Consider the following 18,698-nt stretch of genomic DNA (forward strand, 5'->3'; position numbering starts at 1 on the left):
ACGTGGTGGTTATGGTATGGAGGCTGATGAGTGAGCACCTAGTGCGGTGGACCTATTGTCATCATCATAATTTAAGAGCATGATGGCTCTTGTCGGTGGAGTATGCGCCAGTTTTTTCGGTCCTCGGCCAGGTTCCTATTGTAAGGCTCGCTTATTACTACACGGTACACGGGTGCAGTCAACATCAAAAAGATAATGACGGCCGGCCGACGGGCAAAGTGGCCACATATAACGGAACACATCCTTATTTATATGGCAACAAAGGTGTGCTATGATTTATTTGGCCACTTTGGCCGTCAGCCTTCACTATCTATTTGAAAGCACGATGCGCAGGGCGCGTACAGTGCCCGAGCAATTAGAGAATTGCGTGATTTTTACGGATCTTATCACGCCTTTACAGTTTGTTACGCGTAATTTTAAAAGAGATATACACTCGTATAATGTATATACATATACATTATACAAGTGAATTAACGGTAAATTTAACAGTGAACAAGTTCTAACAATCTGACTACGATGAATGAGCAAGGATATTACGAAATTTATGAAACAGCGGCAGTTAAACGTGACATCATATGCCGAGATTTACTTCGCGCACGTTATTGTAAAGGTTGGTGCACACTCATACCCTTAGTGCAGGTTCTCAGCATGCTCATAAGGAAACTGATAATTTTCAAATGAAACTTTATGTTTCAATGGTCCAAGAAAAGTTATATTATAGTTATTTGCTGATAAATAATAAAGCTTATCATTCGTTCGCCATATTAGCCCAACTTTACAGTAAGTATATTATATGAACAATATTTCTATACTAATCATTATTTTTTGAAATTACGGGTGCATTTTTGTTACAAGTACTAGGTATACGCTAGGTATACCACCCGGCGTACGGCGTATTGTGCTTTTTGAGACAAATTATGGGGTGATTTTGCACCAATCCTAAAATAATGATGATTAAGTATGACTCATGACAGTTTAAACTCATATTGACTTAGAAAAGCAACGATACCATACTAGTGGCTCTGTGAGCTGAAACATAATATAAATAAACAAAACTGGAAGCTCTACTTCGGCCAGCCAAAAACTTGAAAATGCCCGAACGAGTTTTTTAGAACTCGCGAGCTTATCTCAAAACTGAAAAATGTATGGCTCCGCCATATTGAAAAATTTCCAAAAATGAATTGACAAAAATTCTATTTAATCACCTGCTCACAAAATTTTACGAGAATCGGTTGAGAATTGCAATCTGTAGAGGAGAGCATCCGCGCATACGAAAGCATTTGCCAAGCCGAAACGGATATCTTCGCTAACGCTTCGGTCAACTAACGCTTCGGTCAATTAATAGTTAAATTCGATTAGGGACGCCTTCAACGTCGAAATTTAAAGTAGGTACTTATATATAAAGTAGTCCACGAAATAGGCTAAAATCAAAAAGACACGATTCCCTCTACTTTACTAGACCGAACTATTCCCTAATGATTCTGCTCTTACGTTTTAGTACACTACACGCGAACGTAACAGAATGGGAGCGAGGACCTTTGAGTGACAATGACAGCAAAGCGATCCGAGTGATCCGACTCATCCGACCGAATTAAAACTAAACGTCGACTCTCTCTGCGTACTACTGTACTAAAAGACCGAACTAGTACAGTTGTGAGATTGTACTAGTTGGGAGCGATCTTTTCAGTGAACGAGCATGCACAACTCTACCACGAAATATTGCCGTGACTGTGGACCACCCTTAACACTCATGCGCCAGACGTTCCCGAGCGGTTCATAGAAATAAATGACAAAATGTGCACGAGGTTACTGCACTTGCACTTGCATGGAATACGGGATGCGCCGATTGGGCTAAGTAGGCGAGTAGTGCGGAATAAAAGTAATTTCTTTAGTTAGTTTGCTTTGTCGCATTATAAAAATAAAAAAGAATATTGTACAGGACTATTTTTAGGGTTCCGTCGTTCCGTACCCAAAGGGTATATAAAAACGGGACCCTATTATTTAGACTCCTCTGTCCGTCTATCTGTCTGTCCGTCTGTCTGTCTGTCTGTCTGTCTGTCTGTCCGTCTGTCTGTCTGTCACCAGGCTCATCAACCGTGATAGCTAGACAGTTGAAATTTTCACAGATGATGTATTTCTGTTGCCGCTATAACAACAAATACTAAAAAGTACGGAACCCTCGGTGGGCGAGTCCGACTCGCACTTGTCCGGTTTTATAAATTAACGTCTGTTATTTTAAAAACAAGTTTGGGAACAAATCAAATTATTTTATTAAATATTTTGACTTGTGTTTTTTAAGTAGTCACACTACTATATATAAATTAAAAACTCAACTCAACTAGTGGCGGGGTGGCCTAGGGGTTCATGGCGTTAGCCGCGATAGCTAAAGACGCCGGTTCGAATCCGGCCTTCACCACTGGAGGGCTTCGTCCCTTTTTCTTTAATATATGACATCTATTACAGTTTTTAGTCTGTTATTTTATTTTTTTCAAAACTAAAACGTAAACTAAAAGAGCTGCGAAATTGTAAGAGGCTCCACTAGATTATATATTGATTTGGCATTACTCGTAGTTCAGCTCGTGAGCACCAACGTATAAGTACATACATACAGTATTTTCAGAGAATAAACTCTTGAAAATTACCATTATTGATAAATATAAAAATAAATAGTGATGTAATCAAATAGATATAGTGACGGCCAAAGTGGCCAAATATCGATCGTAACACACCGTTGATACTACCTATAGAAAGAAGAATAAGAAACCATTTATTCCCACACAATAAGACAAGTATGATACCTATCTACGAGTTACAAAACTTATAAAACATAACAAAATGTAAAAGGAACGGGCTCAGCATAAGCTGCGGCCATTTCTGCATCATTGATTTTCCTGTTTTTCTCTCCCGGTCACTCAACTGAATAAGGATGTACAGATGTAGTGCATAATTGTTTTCCATCGTATTTCCTCGGAAACGTTCGTATTTGTCATGCTACTTCAGTCAACCTCAGTACTTTTTGTACCGAGACTGACTGAAATAGCAAGACACGTTCGTATGTTTCCGTGAAAATACGATGGAAAATAATTATGCACTACATCTGTATACCGATGTATTTGGCCACTTTGTCCGTCATCCTATTTGATGCTGGCGTAAGGCACGTAACGTTATGAAAATCGTTGATAAATATTTTATTACGCTCGAGTTGCATTCAAATTTAAATTCGGAGGCATAAAATTTTCGGCCACATTTCGTGACCCAATAATTATTCAACGCGCGTACAGTAACAAGTGACTTCAAATTTATATCATTTTTATTTTGTTTAAATCGGACATGTGAACTTTAGAGCAAAATGTGCACCTGTTACAGGATGTCCAGCCGCCAATTTCCGAATTCAAAATATGATTTAAAAACTAACACATATAAACCAAAACTATGTATTTTTATGATAAATAGATAAATGCGAATTTAATATCATTTGATATTTACGCTCGTACTTATTACGGGGAAATAGCTGTGATAATTATTACCAATTTACCATTTGCACATACAAAGTATTAATTACAACTAAGTTTTCCCCGTAATTATTACTAGTATAATCTAGGGCATCGATGTGATTAGTCGAGTTTTTCAAGAAGAAGTTTTCAATTACTCCCTATTTTTTTCATTTTACCTTTTTGAAATCAACTCTATTTTTTAACCTACCCAACAATTTATAAATGGAATATAAAAATGTGTTTAATTGAATAATTTAATCCTTATATTTTAATAAATTTTCATGTTATATAAAAACTGAATAATGCCTGACATGTGATATTAAAAAATATTATGAATAAATGTTAATATATTTTTCCTTTTTTATTGTGGGACGTACCACATTATTACAATCTATATATTGTATATACAGATGTCAATCACAATGAAAATTGGTAACGCATTGGACCGGCAATCCAAGGATGTGGGTTCGAGTCCCACGTTGACCAGAGTTGATCATCGTTGATTTTTTCATTGTGATTGACATCTGTATATACAATATATCATCATTGGCCACAGCATCTTGACAGATGATTGTTGCAGCGACAGTTTATTATGAAGAAGAGGTCTGTGCGCCGTCGGAGATCGGAGGTGCGGCACATCTCTTCCTGTGGCTGTATATATATAGATTATGAATAAATGGCTATGTCTATGTCTATCCATAACAAATTTAGATGAAATTCTTAACTAGTACCTAATACAATCAGAATAACAATCCTATTATACATCAATATTGTATTAGTGCAATAATATTTCATTGAGCTAACTTGATAACCATTCATTATTACCTCACTAACCATGGAATCCCACTAATTAAGTCAAAATTAATTAATTTACCGCCTTCAATTACTTACTAAGTGGTCATGTATTTAATGCTATGCTGGGTAACATTAGGTAACTCACCTCTGGTTGCGAGTTGTGGAGCACATGGTTGCTAAATGGGGTGAGGATGCACTGTTATGCAACACAAAAACATTACTACTACGTATCTCTCATGTGTATAGGACTGACTATCAGTCCGCCGGACGAAATCGGCCTGTCAGTTGTCCTGAACTGTCAAATTTTTGTTCTAACTGACAGGCCGATATCGGGACTTCCGGTTCAAGCGCCATCTTGATAGTTAGCATCGTGATTAATTACTTTGTTTTTTGCTTATTAATATTGTTTAAAGTGTAATATCGATAGCTTATTATACAGTAAACTAATGTGGTAGTGTGCAGTGAATGGAGAATTAATTTTGAAGCGCTTTTAACCACCATCTTGGAGTCAACGGCCGGTAGTCCACGTGCTTCTTGTAAAGTCTAGCTATCGATTTACAAGAGCTAACAAATCACCGTACACTGTCTTGTACAACCGTACAATTTTTGTCGTTTGTAAACCTCTCAATACCTTGATACTGGCGAAATAGTCCCACTGGGCTGAAGCCATAATTTTAAAAGAAGAAGAAGAAGAAGGCCGATATCGTCCGGCGGACCTATAGTCAGTGGGCTCCTTAGCGCTTTCCTGAATCTGTGGAATTCGCATTGGAATCGCTCATCGCATATCACGTTGAGGTTTGAACGATATGGCTGGTAGTGGTTAGTCAGATCATGAAATGGCGGCGTTTCATGATATGCCTAGGAATATCTCGATATGCCCGATTTTACTATTTGCCGCCGACATAAAGGACGGGCCTTACGGGCACTAAGAATGTTGCCAATGATTATAATGCGAAAGTACCTACCTCTGTCTGTCTGTTGCCTATTCATGCTTAAACCGCTCAACCGATTGAGATGAAATTTGTTGGGGACATTGGGGACACTTCTGATTTTTTTACCTCGAAACTTACGAGCGAGAAAAACTCCGCCTCTCATAGAGATAACCAATTAAGATGCATTTAGAATTCTTTATCTTAATATGGAAAGGGTAAAAACAGGTACCTAATGAGACAAACAATATTTAGGTAGTAAGGACAGTTTATTAATTGTTATTGTTTAGGCTAAGCTTCGCCTCCCCATAAAGATAACCAATTAGGATGCATTTTGGATTCCTTATCTTCGTTTGCAAATGCCGGCCGTCACAAGCCAATGGACTGCAATAAACTACCTGAGCTAATTTTTTTTCAACACCCACATTTTTAAGTGCCATGTTAATGGTCATCACTTTTATGATATCGCCTGACCGTCTGCAAGACGTTTAAACGATTTTTGCCCTTAAGGTGGTTCACCACCAATGTCCTCAATTGTACCTAGGATAGTTTTTATCAATCATCATCATCATTCCACGCAGACGAAGTCGCGGGCAGGAGCTAGTGTAATACTAAACTGTATCACTAAAGTTTAAGTTAACTACTAAACTTACGTTCAGTAAATCGCTTTAAATTAAGAGCATCAATCAGATCGAATCACAAATCAGATAACGCTAAATTAATATCCAACCTAATTAAAACATTCCGGAATCAAAATTCGAATATTTGTACGTTTAAAATACGGGCTAACTTCGCCGGCAATTCCGCCAATATGGAAGTAACGAGGAAACTTATATAGGGGAACTTCGCACTAGCCCATTCGGTTTTTGAGCGCCATTTTTACGGGCGGCCATTTTGATTTTGGCCGCGCGAACGCGTCGCGATAAAATGGAGCGGTAGTTTTTTTTAGGGTACAGGAGTGAGAAAGGTTGGGGCGGTTGAGCTAGATGTATTTTGTAAAATTAAAAAAGTAGCAAAGTTTTTATAGAAAAGAAGATATTTTACTTGTGTAATAATTGAACCATAATTTCACTTTTCTGTACATAGTCTTCGTTTGTCTGTCATTTTTAATTGTCTACTCTCAGTCGCTCAAAGGTTGACTGGAAGGGATCCCTTACAGGGATAAGTTCGCCTTTGTACATTGTATACTTGCTGTTTAATTGTATATCTTAACCTGTCTTATGTGCAATAAAGTGTTTACATACATACATACATTTCCTGGGTCGGTAGCGAAATATACCTAAGTGTGAATAAGTATTTAAGTACCTACCATTTTTTTCTGGATTCTCAAGAAATTTTTATGATTTCAAGTACAGTTACCTGCAATTATATGTTACACGCTCTTATGACTACACAATACTCTTTGAAGGTCGAAAAAAATATGTGACACACTCTTCTGACTCTACAAATAAGATCGTGCCAGATATTTCTGCGGCCTTCGTTGTATAACATATTATTGTAGGTAGACTGTACTATAGAATAAAGTGTATTTCAGTAAGTATTTTTACTTAAGTACACTCAGCAAAACTATTAGCTTAGTACACCTTTTTGTATCATACAAATATGTATGCAGGGGTGCTGAGCTAATAGTTTTGCTAGACTGTCCATCTACCATCGTCGCATAAAGACGATATGTCCAAATTTTCTTTCTCATATCTATTGTCAAGAGATCTAAATATCAGATCTTATTAAGTCTCGAATCCGAAAAGCTAATTTACTTACATTGGTATATTTGTCTTTCTTCTCGAATAGGGATGTTTCCTGTATCTAAAATAAATAAATAAATATTATTTTACACCATGCACGCATAACCTTCCCCTTTCCATCATCGGACATCCAGGCGCGGGGAGCGAATGCACCCGTTCGTGGTCCACATTCCATTTGTTCGGACTTCGGACGAAACGTTTTGCCTCCTCCTTTTTGGTACGGACGGCTAAGGAATGGAATGCGCTCCCGCCATTTGTATTCCCTGATCAATATGACCTCGGTCTCTTTAAAACAAGAGTGAATAGGCTGAGCTGTTACTGAACCGGTGAGCTCCATCTTAGGCCCTGTCTTCACTTTCCATCAGGTGTGACTAGGGCCAATCGCCGATCAGTTTATAAAAATAAATTAAATAAAAATATAAAGAGTAGGTATACTAACTTGTCCGTGACGTCATTGTTCTATTTTATATATTAGATATAGATTCCATAGTGGCTTATCGTTCCATATGTGTATTTGTTTTTTGTAATTTTTGGTTAACTTTATTGCTTGTATAAGGGAGAGGTAGAAACGGGAGTTGGAAGGGGCAGAACTCGGCGGACTTTCTCTGATCAGATCGGGGAAATCCTGAAGTAAGGCCAGGTCAAGAGCACCCTAAACCGGCGAGCGTGTATGAGGAATGTCATGAAAGTGAAGGAAGCGAAAGAGGTATGTCAGGATCGTAGCAAGTTGAAATCCGTGGTCTCTGCCTACCCCTCCGGGAAATAGGCGTGATTATATGTATGTATTATAAATTGCTTGTAAAAATTGACATGTAAAAGAGCCCCTGTGGCCTATTTGCTGAATAAATGTTTGATGTTTGACAATTCGAAAAAAGAAACTGATTTGACTAGTCAGTCAACTACCCTATTAACTTCAATTCGCACTTGCCAAATTTTTCACCGGCCTGTTTCGCGTTTTGACCTGACCAATCGGAGCGCAGTTTTAATGAATTCGTCGAATTAAATTTCGCCGGTATCGCCAACTGAAAATTTATGGATGCCTGCATTTCTGTGCGGCTGAGTGAAATACTTGCAATGTTTCATGTCGTATTTATTATTTTTCGAAATGTTAACTTTAATTATGTTTTTAGTTATTTAACTTGTTAGTGGAATCAGTTAATCATTCTTCTCTCGAACAACATTTATCAAAGTTTCACTCTAGATAGACAAAGCGAGATGTTATTTGAGTACCTAGTAATAAGTATGGCGTACGTATGGCGAACAGTCTTTTGGCAGTTTCTTATGGATCCTCTACACGATGGCCCAGCGTAGGCCAGTCTAAGGGACGCAGCCATGCGGTGGAATCAGATAGCAACATCACCTGCTTCCTCTAACGCATAAATGCGTCCCTTGGACTGGCCTACTAGACCGCGAGCCAGGCGCAAATTTCGTCAGTCATCGCCTCCCGGGCGAAAACTCGTATAGCGGTTAACGGCTATGTATGATGAACCCTCGTGAACGTCAGTTGCCGCTCCGTTGGTGGGTTGTGGACTGGCAGCTACCGAAACGCGTAACACGGTCTTTCCACCGCGATACAACCGGCTGACGTTTTGTTTTATTAACAATAGCATCTAAACTATCATCTGACAAAGTATCAAACGGGAGGCGATGACGCTAATGACTGAAAAGAATTTTCTTTTTTACATGTTCATGTGACCAGCTGACGGTCTTTCCACAGCGATACAATCGGCTGACGATTTTGTTTATTCACAATAGCATCTAAACTATCATCTGACAAAGTATCAAGCGGGAGGCGATGACAAAAAAATTTTTATAGACTATTTGCTGCCATTCGTCAACCCACCAACGGAGCGGCAGCTGACGTTCACGAGGGTTCATACCAGTTTTCGCCCGGGAGGCGATTGGTCATGGAAATCTGTTCCTGGCCCGCGGTCTATACCGCTAGGCCAACGTGTAGAGGAGCCATTACCCGAACGATCGGTCGGAAACGATCTTGCGGCCAACTTATAGATACGTATAAAATTAGCAGTGATCGGGGTTTTGGATGCCACACCGCGGTATAAGTTATGCATTACGCTGAGTGGGGGTCCTTTTTTCGTCCGTTCCTTTTATACACTCTCCTATGTAACCTACCATCATGTGACGTTAATAAATGTATTCTATTCTAAGTTATAATAGTAATGTGGATACGCCTTTAAGCCTGCGATACCTTTTAAACTGCTCGAAAAAAATGCTTTTTAGTGCAGATATTAACATATTTATAAAATATTAAATAAGCAGTTATTGAGATCATTCACACATTCATTCACCCCGAGTGGCAACGGTGAGATCAATTCTGTTCGTCTAAATGAATCAATGTTTTGTGTTATTTTCTTCTTATTCTTATTCTTATCATTAATTAGCTTAAAGCCTGACCAGAAATATATGATCATTGTCAAGAGGGTGCTGTTATTCTTCGTGTATAGGGTGACAGTTCAGTACAGTATGAAAAAATTAGTTCCAGTAAAATTCCGCAACATGGCGCGTGATCATATATTCCTGGTCAGACTTTACATTAACCAGACAAACTACAAAAGCGATAAAATAATGAAACGTTTTCTGCAGACGTCGGCTAGATTTTGCTAATATCTAATATATTTATTTGATGATTGATTTTAAATCATTTTGCCGTACCTCAAAAAAAATATTAGGGTCGGCAACGTGCATGTAATATCTCTGGTGCTGCAGGCGTCCATAGGCTACGGTAACTGCTTACCATCGGGCGGGCCGTATGCTTGATTGCCACCGACGTGGTATAAAAAAATGTTTCTTTTTTTCCTAGCACGCCCGTCTCCACCTCGCAATTGCACGGCGAACAGAGTCCTCAAGAGCGGGGAAGCGTTCCTATCAGTGCGGTGCCTGGCCGGCTACGACGGGGGGCTGAGTCAAAGATTCACGCTGGACGCTCTGGGGGACAACATCAGAACGCTGGCTAATACCACAGCGTCAAATTTTGGTAAGTTTCAGACGCTTTAGAAGGATCTGGCATAAAATAAAACGGCCTTACGGCCAACAGATAGTATTTATGCGGTTGGTAGGCGCGACAACCATGTTACATTGCGCAGAGCATGTATAGAAGGTTCTCTGATCCTGTCAAGAAGATGAAACGCATTTGGCACAAATCTCCGTTGGTTATAAAGGATGTACTTATGTGGTAATCATAATCATTTGTCTATACAGCGTCCATAAAAAGCCAGAAGTGTTTCTAAATTTCCGTAATTTCTTTAGCGGTCTCCAATACACAGCCTTTAGAAACAGATAATTTCAAGGCAGAAGGTAAAGTAGTGCCTAGCCGGTTACGACGGGGGACTTAGAAATTCTTGTAAGTATAGTTTAGTTACTTTGTGTAGGTAGTTTAAATTATAACCACCAGAAATAGGGATTCATCCGTAAAATACCTATGAATCAGTATTATAACTCCCGCTTTAGTCTTATTATTATAAAGCCGAATATTATTAGTATTTAGATTGAATTCCATCTTTTCTCCCAGACCTGGTGGTATGGCTGAACGTCAGCTGGTCGGCGTTGGAAGTTCTCACAGAAGACGAGATCCTCGGCGTGGTGGCCAGGAACAGCAAGGGTGCTTCTGAACCGTCGCTGCTGAGGGAGCTGGTCTTCAGAGATGCAGCCAAGAGGACTGGTAACCCTTTGCACAAAATTAACTGTCTACAGTTTGAACATGAAGGGCTACTCCACACTAGCGTATTTCGCCGTCTAGTTAACGCTATCGAAAATGGCGTCGCTGCACAGGCCGCGTAGCCAACATGCCAATCGCTTACGCTCCTCGAAACGCAACTGTCAATATCGCAGTAATATGGAAGAGTGATAGAGACACAAAGCGTTTCGTTGTCGTTTCGATAGCGATTGTCACCTTAGCTAGGCCGGCAGTTACGCCAACGTTGTCGAGCAGTAGCCATAGTTGACTAGACCCCGATGCTGAGACAACGCTAGTGTGGGGTCTTTTGAAATCCGGCGGTACCTATAGCCTATTATTCTATTAGTTCAGTTCATCTAATTTAATGACTACGTTGAATAGTAGTTATAGGTAAAGGTCTCTTTTCAATGCTTAGCTTTAGACTCTACAAGGCTTATTGGTCATACTGAGCGTCTTTTACTCACAGGACTAAGTCCAAAATCGAGAAAAACATAGGCTATTTCATTCATTTACTTATATGCGATAGCAAACATTTATTTCGTGACTGATTTGGGTCTCATAGTGAAAGTTGTTCAAATTCACTTCGTAGTTAGCTAGAGATTGAAATAATACAATGATTGTGTTCTCAGAAGAAACCACGCCTCGCATCACGACGAGGTTTCCTGCCGCAGCGGCGCTGGCCGCTTTAGCTGCGCTTGTTACAGCCATTGGTGCTATCGTGGTGCTAGCTATACGCAGGTAAGGCACAGGGCAGACACACCATAGTGTGGAAATCATTTTAGTGTCCATGTACACACGCATACCAATCATTGTGTGTGTAGTTGGTCCAGGTTTCTCAAAGTATTTGCCATTAACCAAATCACAAAAAACACATGTGCACACTTATCAAATAACTCTTCAGTTACAGAAGGGAGAAAGACCCTTAGCTTTTCTTATTTTGATCACAGACGAAACGAGAACACATCAAGCAGCAAGCGCCCCTCCCAATCCGTGGTGCAAGTTGACGCACAAGGCAGACGGTATCTCATCGCGTACCCGCCAGCCGACAAGTTGGAAACTAAACCTGACATCTTGAACCCTAAGCCTGGTGAGTACGGTCCATATTGCAATGGCATCTGTGCGTCTCAATCTGTTGTGCAAAGCGCAAAAGGCTGGCGGTACCTCATCGCGTACCCGCCAGCTGACAAGCTGAAAACTAAACCTGACATCTTGAACCCTAAGCCTGGTGAGTACGGTCCGTATTGCAATGGTATTTGTGCGCCTCAATCTGTTGTGCAAACCGCACAAGGCAGGCGGTACCTCATCGCGTACCCGCCAGGCCGCCAGCTGACAAGCTGAAAACTAAATTCGAATGACAAAGTGACGCAGAGACAAACAGCGCGATTCGGGAAATGAATTAGAGATTCACTAGATATGAAATAGTAAAGATATGTGACGTCCCACGGGTAAAGGTACCTTATGGCGGTTGGAGCTTACGCTATTATTAACGCCGCTCCAATTAATATTGGATGGCGCTTACGTCGCATAGCGCCGCAATAATTTGCGACGCTATGCGGCGTAAGCGCCAGCCGCCATAAGGTATCTTTTGCCGTGAAATGTCACATCTCTTTACTATTTCATATCTAGTAAATGTCTAATTCATTTCTCGAATCGCGCCGAAAAGCAATCTCAACGACAAGCGGACGTTCAGATACTGAGAGGGACACTTTAAATTAGTGATGTAATTGTGAAATTTCCACTTGGAAAAAATTAGGAAATTTCTCATCTTTTTTTTAAATCGATATTTTCAATTCAAATAAAAATTTCCTTTGTCTCCTGCTCTTTCAAGAACAATTTTCGAGAACTTTTTAAACAATTTGGAAACTTTCCCTTCACCTTTCACCTTTGTACTACACAATTATGTTATATCTGATGCAATCAATATTTCTTTCTTCTTTAAGTGTTTACTTACTTACTTACTGTATTGCACATTTATATAACTGCATATCTTATAATACAATGGGCCGGTTGTACTTGACAGACAGACAGCCTTGTCTGTGTTTGATAAGAAGGATCCTGACCAAATCTTTTTGCATTTTTTTCGAGAATTTTATTTCTGCTCTGTATCTGTACAATTTTTGACCACACAAATAAAACAATACAATAATAATAATACACAAGCTTATAGAAAATAAATAACAATTAATACAACGTGTGAAATACATCTCACCACCGCCCATCTGTGTTGTGTATGTAGATTCATTCGTTAATTATTGAAGCTGACGCTTCTCGCCGTAGCGAGTCCACTCCATTTATTAGCGTGTCTATTTGTGTTACGTTGACTAGAGCTATGAGTAGGAACATACGTACTAGTAGATTATTTAGAAGATCGCCATGCAGTCCGACTGAAACCGGATTTTTTGCGGAAACTACAGTAAATAAGATTCGGTTTTGCTCTAGTTTTGGCCGAAACCGAACCTTCATCCGAAACATGATTCTTCTGCCGAAAGAGAAACCGAAGCTTCAGTCGGACGCTTCCGAAAATACAGTCCAGGGGCGGCCAAAAGGTTCGGCAGGGTTTTGGCCAAAACCGGCCGAAACATGATATTTATACTCAAAGCTGCCAAAAACCAGAAACTTAGGTACCATATAATATACATAATAGTCTTGAAGATTTTGTGTTTCCATTTTTAATGAATGAGTACTCAGTCATAAAACTATTGTTTAAATAGTAACACGTAACGTAACCAATGGTAACGAAGAATATATTTTGACTAAGTAGGTATAGAGTTTGTGAAATAGGACTTGTATAATTAGAGTTAGGGCGTGTAGAAGAGTTAGAAGCTTAATTCTACATGAGATCTGATAACTTTTTGACAGTGCCAGCTATATGGTCTCGTCTTGGCAACATTTTACATGAAAATGTTTTTGGTGGGATAGACGAAACAATATGATAAAAGTTTGAATACCAAACATAAATCGCAATAAATGTCCAGCTTGAATAAGCAATTAAACGAATAAATACGAAATTTTCTTAACGAATTTTGTATTGGGAATTGGGATCCCTTTGTTTTACATAATTATTAAGTCATAGGTAATTTATTCATAGATAATGTTTAGATTATCAGTAGTTATAATTCTGAAACCGTTAACTTTTCAAGATTTTCGTAAGGTTATCCCATAGATAGGTTAGGTTAGGTTTGTATTATGGAAATCCTGAAAAGTTACGCGTTTCTGAGAAAAACCAAATTATGACTAACAAAAATGCGGACAAACTACATAAAGACTTAAAACTTTATAGGAAACAATAGAGACCCTTTTATGTTAGATCTTATCATTATTTTTCTCTTTAATGTATTTGAAATGTATTTATTTTACGCAATGAATGATTTTACTGTTATTATAGGCGTATAGGCAATATTTTTAATGTTTAAATTTTTAAGATTTATCTTGTTAGTTAAGTTATTTTAAGAACATGTTTTTGTACGCCAAAAGGCAAAACATAGTGAGACCAATTTTATAATTTTATACACCACTGTAACAGTTTTACCTATGTTTTACAAATAAACACTTTGACTTTGACTTACATTACTAGCACTATACTATAGGCGGGAAATCTCAATTTAACCGTAACGTAGTTGAATTATGTGTAAGCAACATGGACTGTTAACGCAGTGGTAATTTGTTTATATTATCACTATCGAATAGACACAGGTTTTTCCTTTTAAAAAGCGCACATTTATTTAAATTTAATAACTTTCACTTTCACTTTTGTCATGCTTTTAGATATAATACAGAGTATTTACGCACCAACATGAAAGCAAGCCAATCATTTAATACTGCTTTCGTAAATATATTAAATAATTTTAACTTTGAAACGCCATATAGGAACGTAAAACATTTGATTTTAGGTACTTTTAAATATTTACACTTTGTTAGTCGAAGGTGAAGTTTACTAAGTACTAAAGTACCCGATATTTGAGCTAAGCCTTCATATTGGCATCGATAAATCCTCGGCAATGTTTAAGTTTACTCTTACATCTCCTCGGGTACATTTCAGAAAATTACTTTCTACATAATTTGCTGGAACTTTCACTCCTAAATAGGATCTCTGTTACAAGAAAGTTGTAGGAAGTTTCTTTTAAGAATTTTCTAAAAATTATTTTTCCCTGTAAAATGAATTGCATCATAGTTATTAAGCTTGTAAACTAGTTATGCTTAGTTTTTGACGTGATAACGTCTTATAAATCGATTAACACCGATCCATGGAGACTGCATAAAGGAGCCAAATCTCTATGCATGAAAAGTGTCCATCAAAAAACAGTAATTAGGCGGCGCCACCATGCACCGAAATACTACCAAAAACAACCTACGTAATTTGGTCGGGTTATTTGTTGCCTTATATGGTTCATGTTATACTCATGTCCCAGAGCCTAACTAGCGCCACCGGAGAGATTAGGAACTATTATTTAAAGCTTAACGCGGTCACTTTTACAACAATTCTGCCATAAGAGATTGCGATCCTTTCTATACCATCCATACACCGATGCACGAAAAGTGTCACGTTGTGGACAAATCTCCATGGTAACGTTGTGGACAGATCTCCATGGTATCGTTACGTCAATGTTTTCTTATGACGTTATCACGCAAAATTATCGTCCGTAAACAGATTTTACAGCCAACCATATGTTTTTTTTAATTATTATATTTACTAAGTATCAATAAAGTAGGTACTAAATACTACTAATGAAACAATAATTTGTGTGGTATCTGTTTTTTAAACTGTGGTCGACGCAAACGAATGGTACCTATTTAAATTCGGTATAATTCGGTGCACACCATATTGATTGTGTGGTCAGAACGTTTTCAACACAAAGCGTTCTTTTTGTATTTGCGAATCAATGAGCGTTTACGTTTATTTGAAACGACTATATTAAACCAATCAATTCGAATTTGAAACATATGTGATAGAAGATCAGATTGTTTAATCCTCTTCCGAATGATCTCAAAATGTTGTCCTGAAGGGAATTTAAAAGAAAACTTTCGCAATGGCTGTTAGCGGAATGTTGTTACTCAGTCAACGAATACCTTAATAGAAACGAAATTCCCCGTAGCTATATATCAATCAATCAATCAATATTTTTATTTCAGGCAAAAAACCCATCGATAAAAATTACAAATTAAACTTAATAATACATAAAATAAATTGTCATTACATTAGAAATCAAATGGGATGTTACGAGATTTGGAAAATATTCAATGATATCTACGCTGACCTTTTATCTCAAAAGGGAAACTAGGCCTTATTAGACCTGATCCTGTTTCCTTACGATGTTTTCCTTCACTGAAAAGCGACTTATACATATTTAATGATATCTCACACACAAGCTTCAAGAAACTAATTTTTATAAGTCCGGTTTCAAACCCGCGATTTGATAGCGCGCATTCCAAAAGTGTGGATTAAAATCCCACGTTGAGCAGAGTTATTCACAGTTCAATTTTCATTGTGGTAGACACTGTATATACAATTTATATATTTTTCTCCATGCTCGGAAATGTTCGCCTTATTGTATCAAAACTAGTACGGAAAAATGTTCATTATGTCAATATCAATCCGCTTCGCGTCGTACATAATCGAAACTCATCCACGAATTGCCCTTGCCCGGCCTCTGCAATAATGTACTATTGTCTGTTGAACAGAAAACGAGCCGCCGCGTGTAGTCCTGGAATCCAGCGACAATAAAAGCTACACTATCAGAGAGCAGGAAGTAGCATACGCGACGACCACCACACACGAACAAATGGTAACGTAACATAGTGGACACAATGTAACACAGTGGTCAGAATGAAAACGAAAGCAACAACATCAGGGAGCAAGAGGTAGCGCGGTGCCCACTACACACGACCAAAGGTAACGTAACATAGTGGTCCTCTGGAGTTGCAGGCGTACATAGGCTACGGAGACTGCTTAACATCTGGCGGGCCGTATGCTTGTTTGCCACCGACGTAGTATAAAAAAAGATAGCACAACGAAAGTAACACTATCAGGGAGCAAGAGTGCCCACGAAACACGACCAAATGGTAACGTAACGTAGTGTAGCGACGTACTCGTAACAGAGTGGTCAGAGAGTATAGCATAGATTTAACTTGTCCTGAAACTATGAACGACTGTGAATGAAACTGTGTGTGAGTGTGAGTGTGTATGTGTGAGTGAGTAGTGTGTGTGATGTGTGAACTGTGATTAGTGGATCAAATTATGCGTCAAAACAAAAGTATCTGCCATTTTCTAATATCTTAACAAAACAGAAATATGTTTCTACAATTAGACATAAACGGATATTACTTTGAAAAAGTAATCCAGGGTGGCAAATACATCTGGCGCGTTGTTTCATCCGCTACTATAAGGGCGGACCCAGCTTTGTAGTCAAAAGGGGGGTCGCATATACTGGAGCTATATAAACTATTTATAGGACTAGATATACCTCATGTCATTGTATGTGCAAAGTTTCATTACAATCCAACACATAGTTTTAAAATGAGAACGAAATTCCGTTTGTATTGGAAGGTGAAATTCGGTCAAGTTTGCTGGAGACTTAAGTACCTTTTTGACTCCATTGAATTCCTATTGCCCTTTCTCCAAAACAATATCGCAACCCGTCCTCCAAGACGCATTTATTTCCGCCTCAAATACCATTATTGCATTTATAATTCAAATTTATTCCCTTACAGATGCCGGAGAGATAACAAAAGGAATTGCGGCTCTTGTAAATATAAATGAAAATGTTTATTGTAAATTCCAAATTGCCAATTGTAATTTAGGGGCTTTGGCATGTTATCGTTTTTATGAATCGCATCGAAGCGACATGTATCGGCATGGTATCGTCATTAAATATAATTTTAATTGAATTTAAACTGCCGTGAGTCATATGTGTCATTTACGGTAATAGTACGGTTTAACTTAGGTATTCTATTTTTATTTTCAAGCACTAACAGTGTATGAGTAGCGGTCGCGATATTTATACGATTTTTATCTTCTGAACATACATGCTTGATTTTATATCACCATTCGAGATTGTATTATTAAACACTTTCTTACTTCGAAAAATGTACCTAACTATGTATTAGACCACTATGACTATGTATGTATGTATGTATGTATGCTAGACCATGTAACTTTTATAATATCTATGTAAAACCCTTTTTATGTGCAAATAAATGATGATTATTATGATTATTTATCTTTCTGCGTAGAAAGGTACCAAAGGACGTAAGTATAAGTCAGACACAATCGAATGTAAGCTCTATACTGATATTTGAACAATATAAAATAAAAGTATTTTTTACGACGACGGTAGCAAACAAGCAATGCCATTATTATTTTTTGGAAATATTTAAGTCAAAAATCCTATGAAGATTATAGGACTTTATCTAAGTTATGTAATTTTCGTTTCGTACATTGTGGGAGACCAGTAAGCCATATTTTTTTTATTATATTATTCTGGACTTTTCGTTCTCTTATTTACAATTTCGCCATCTCTCTAGACTCGTTAGCGTCAAGCACAAATATTTTTCTTTTCAAAAATCAAAGGCTGCTTTTGAATAATTTTTCTTTGAGTTATAAATGAGCTTATTTGTTGTATAATCTTGGGATTATTCGCTAAAATAGTGACAAATATTTCAAAAGAAGTATATAAACGATATCATGCCATAGCAATAGTATTTATTTAAAGAATTCTTCCATATCATATAGGTATATTCTAATTATTTCAACAGAGTGGTCATGTCATCAAGTCATCATAAACAACTATATTGCAAAATACACTCACTAGTAATTTTAGTCGCTTTTGGCGACATATATCGGACTCGTCTGGAGTCCTTCCTCAGGCTCGAGTACTCGCGGCGACTGTACTCCGTGCACTGCCCGCGCCCGAGGAAGGACTCCCGACGAGTCCGAAACATCGCCAAAAGCGACTAAAAATACTAGTGAGTGTAACCGTAGTGATCTAAATATTTTGAAATACGTCTCACGATAGTTTAATTTCATCTATATTGCACATAAACA

At 38.1% G+C, this 18,698-nt stretch overlaps 2 protein-coding genes across 2 annotated transcripts in view; both read left to right on the forward strand.

Annotated features, from left to right (window-relative positions):
• LOC134748114 (hemicentin-2-like) overlaps positions 1–9,978 on the forward strand; it is a 179,757-nt gene extending 169,779 nt beyond the window's left edge. The window contains exon 13 of the mRNA XM_063682816.1: positions 9,785–9,978. Coding sequence (XP_063538886.1) covers positions 9,785–9,978 — 194 coding nt within the window. The remainder of the gene's footprint in view (positions 1–9,784) is intronic.
• Positions 9,979–10,143: 165 nt separating this feature from the next.
• LOC134748125 (uncharacterized) lies at positions 10,144–17,517 on the forward strand. The gene is made up of 6 exons (XM_063682827.1): positions 10,144–10,156; positions 10,493–10,642; positions 11,290–11,395; positions 11,605–11,744; positions 16,337–16,440; positions 17,366–17,517. The coding sequence occupies exons 1-6, from the start codon at positions 10,144–10,146 to the stop codon at positions 17,378–17,380; spliced, it is 528 nt and encodes a 175-aa protein (XP_063538897.1). The 3' UTR covers positions 17,381–17,517.
• Positions 17,518–18,698: the final 1,181 nt, after the last annotated feature.

This window comes from Cydia strobilella, chromosome 1 (genome assembly GCF_947568885.1).
Source record: "Cydia strobilella chromosome 1, ilCydStro3.1, whole genome shotgun sequence".
Taxonomy (NCBI): domain Eukaryota; kingdom Metazoa; phylum Arthropoda; class Insecta; order Lepidoptera; family Tortricidae; genus Cydia; species Cydia strobilella.

Coding starts and splice junctions, on each gene's coding strand:
- LOC134748125 (XM_063682827.1), top strand. Junction 10,643..11,289: donor AGATGCAGCCAAGAGGACTG/GTAACCCTTTGC, acceptor TGTTCTCAGAAG/AAACCACGCCTCGCATCACG. Junction 11,745..16,336: donor CATCTTGAACCCTAAGCCTG/GTGAGTACGGTC, acceptor TCTGTTGAACAG/AAAACGAGCCGCCGCGTGTA.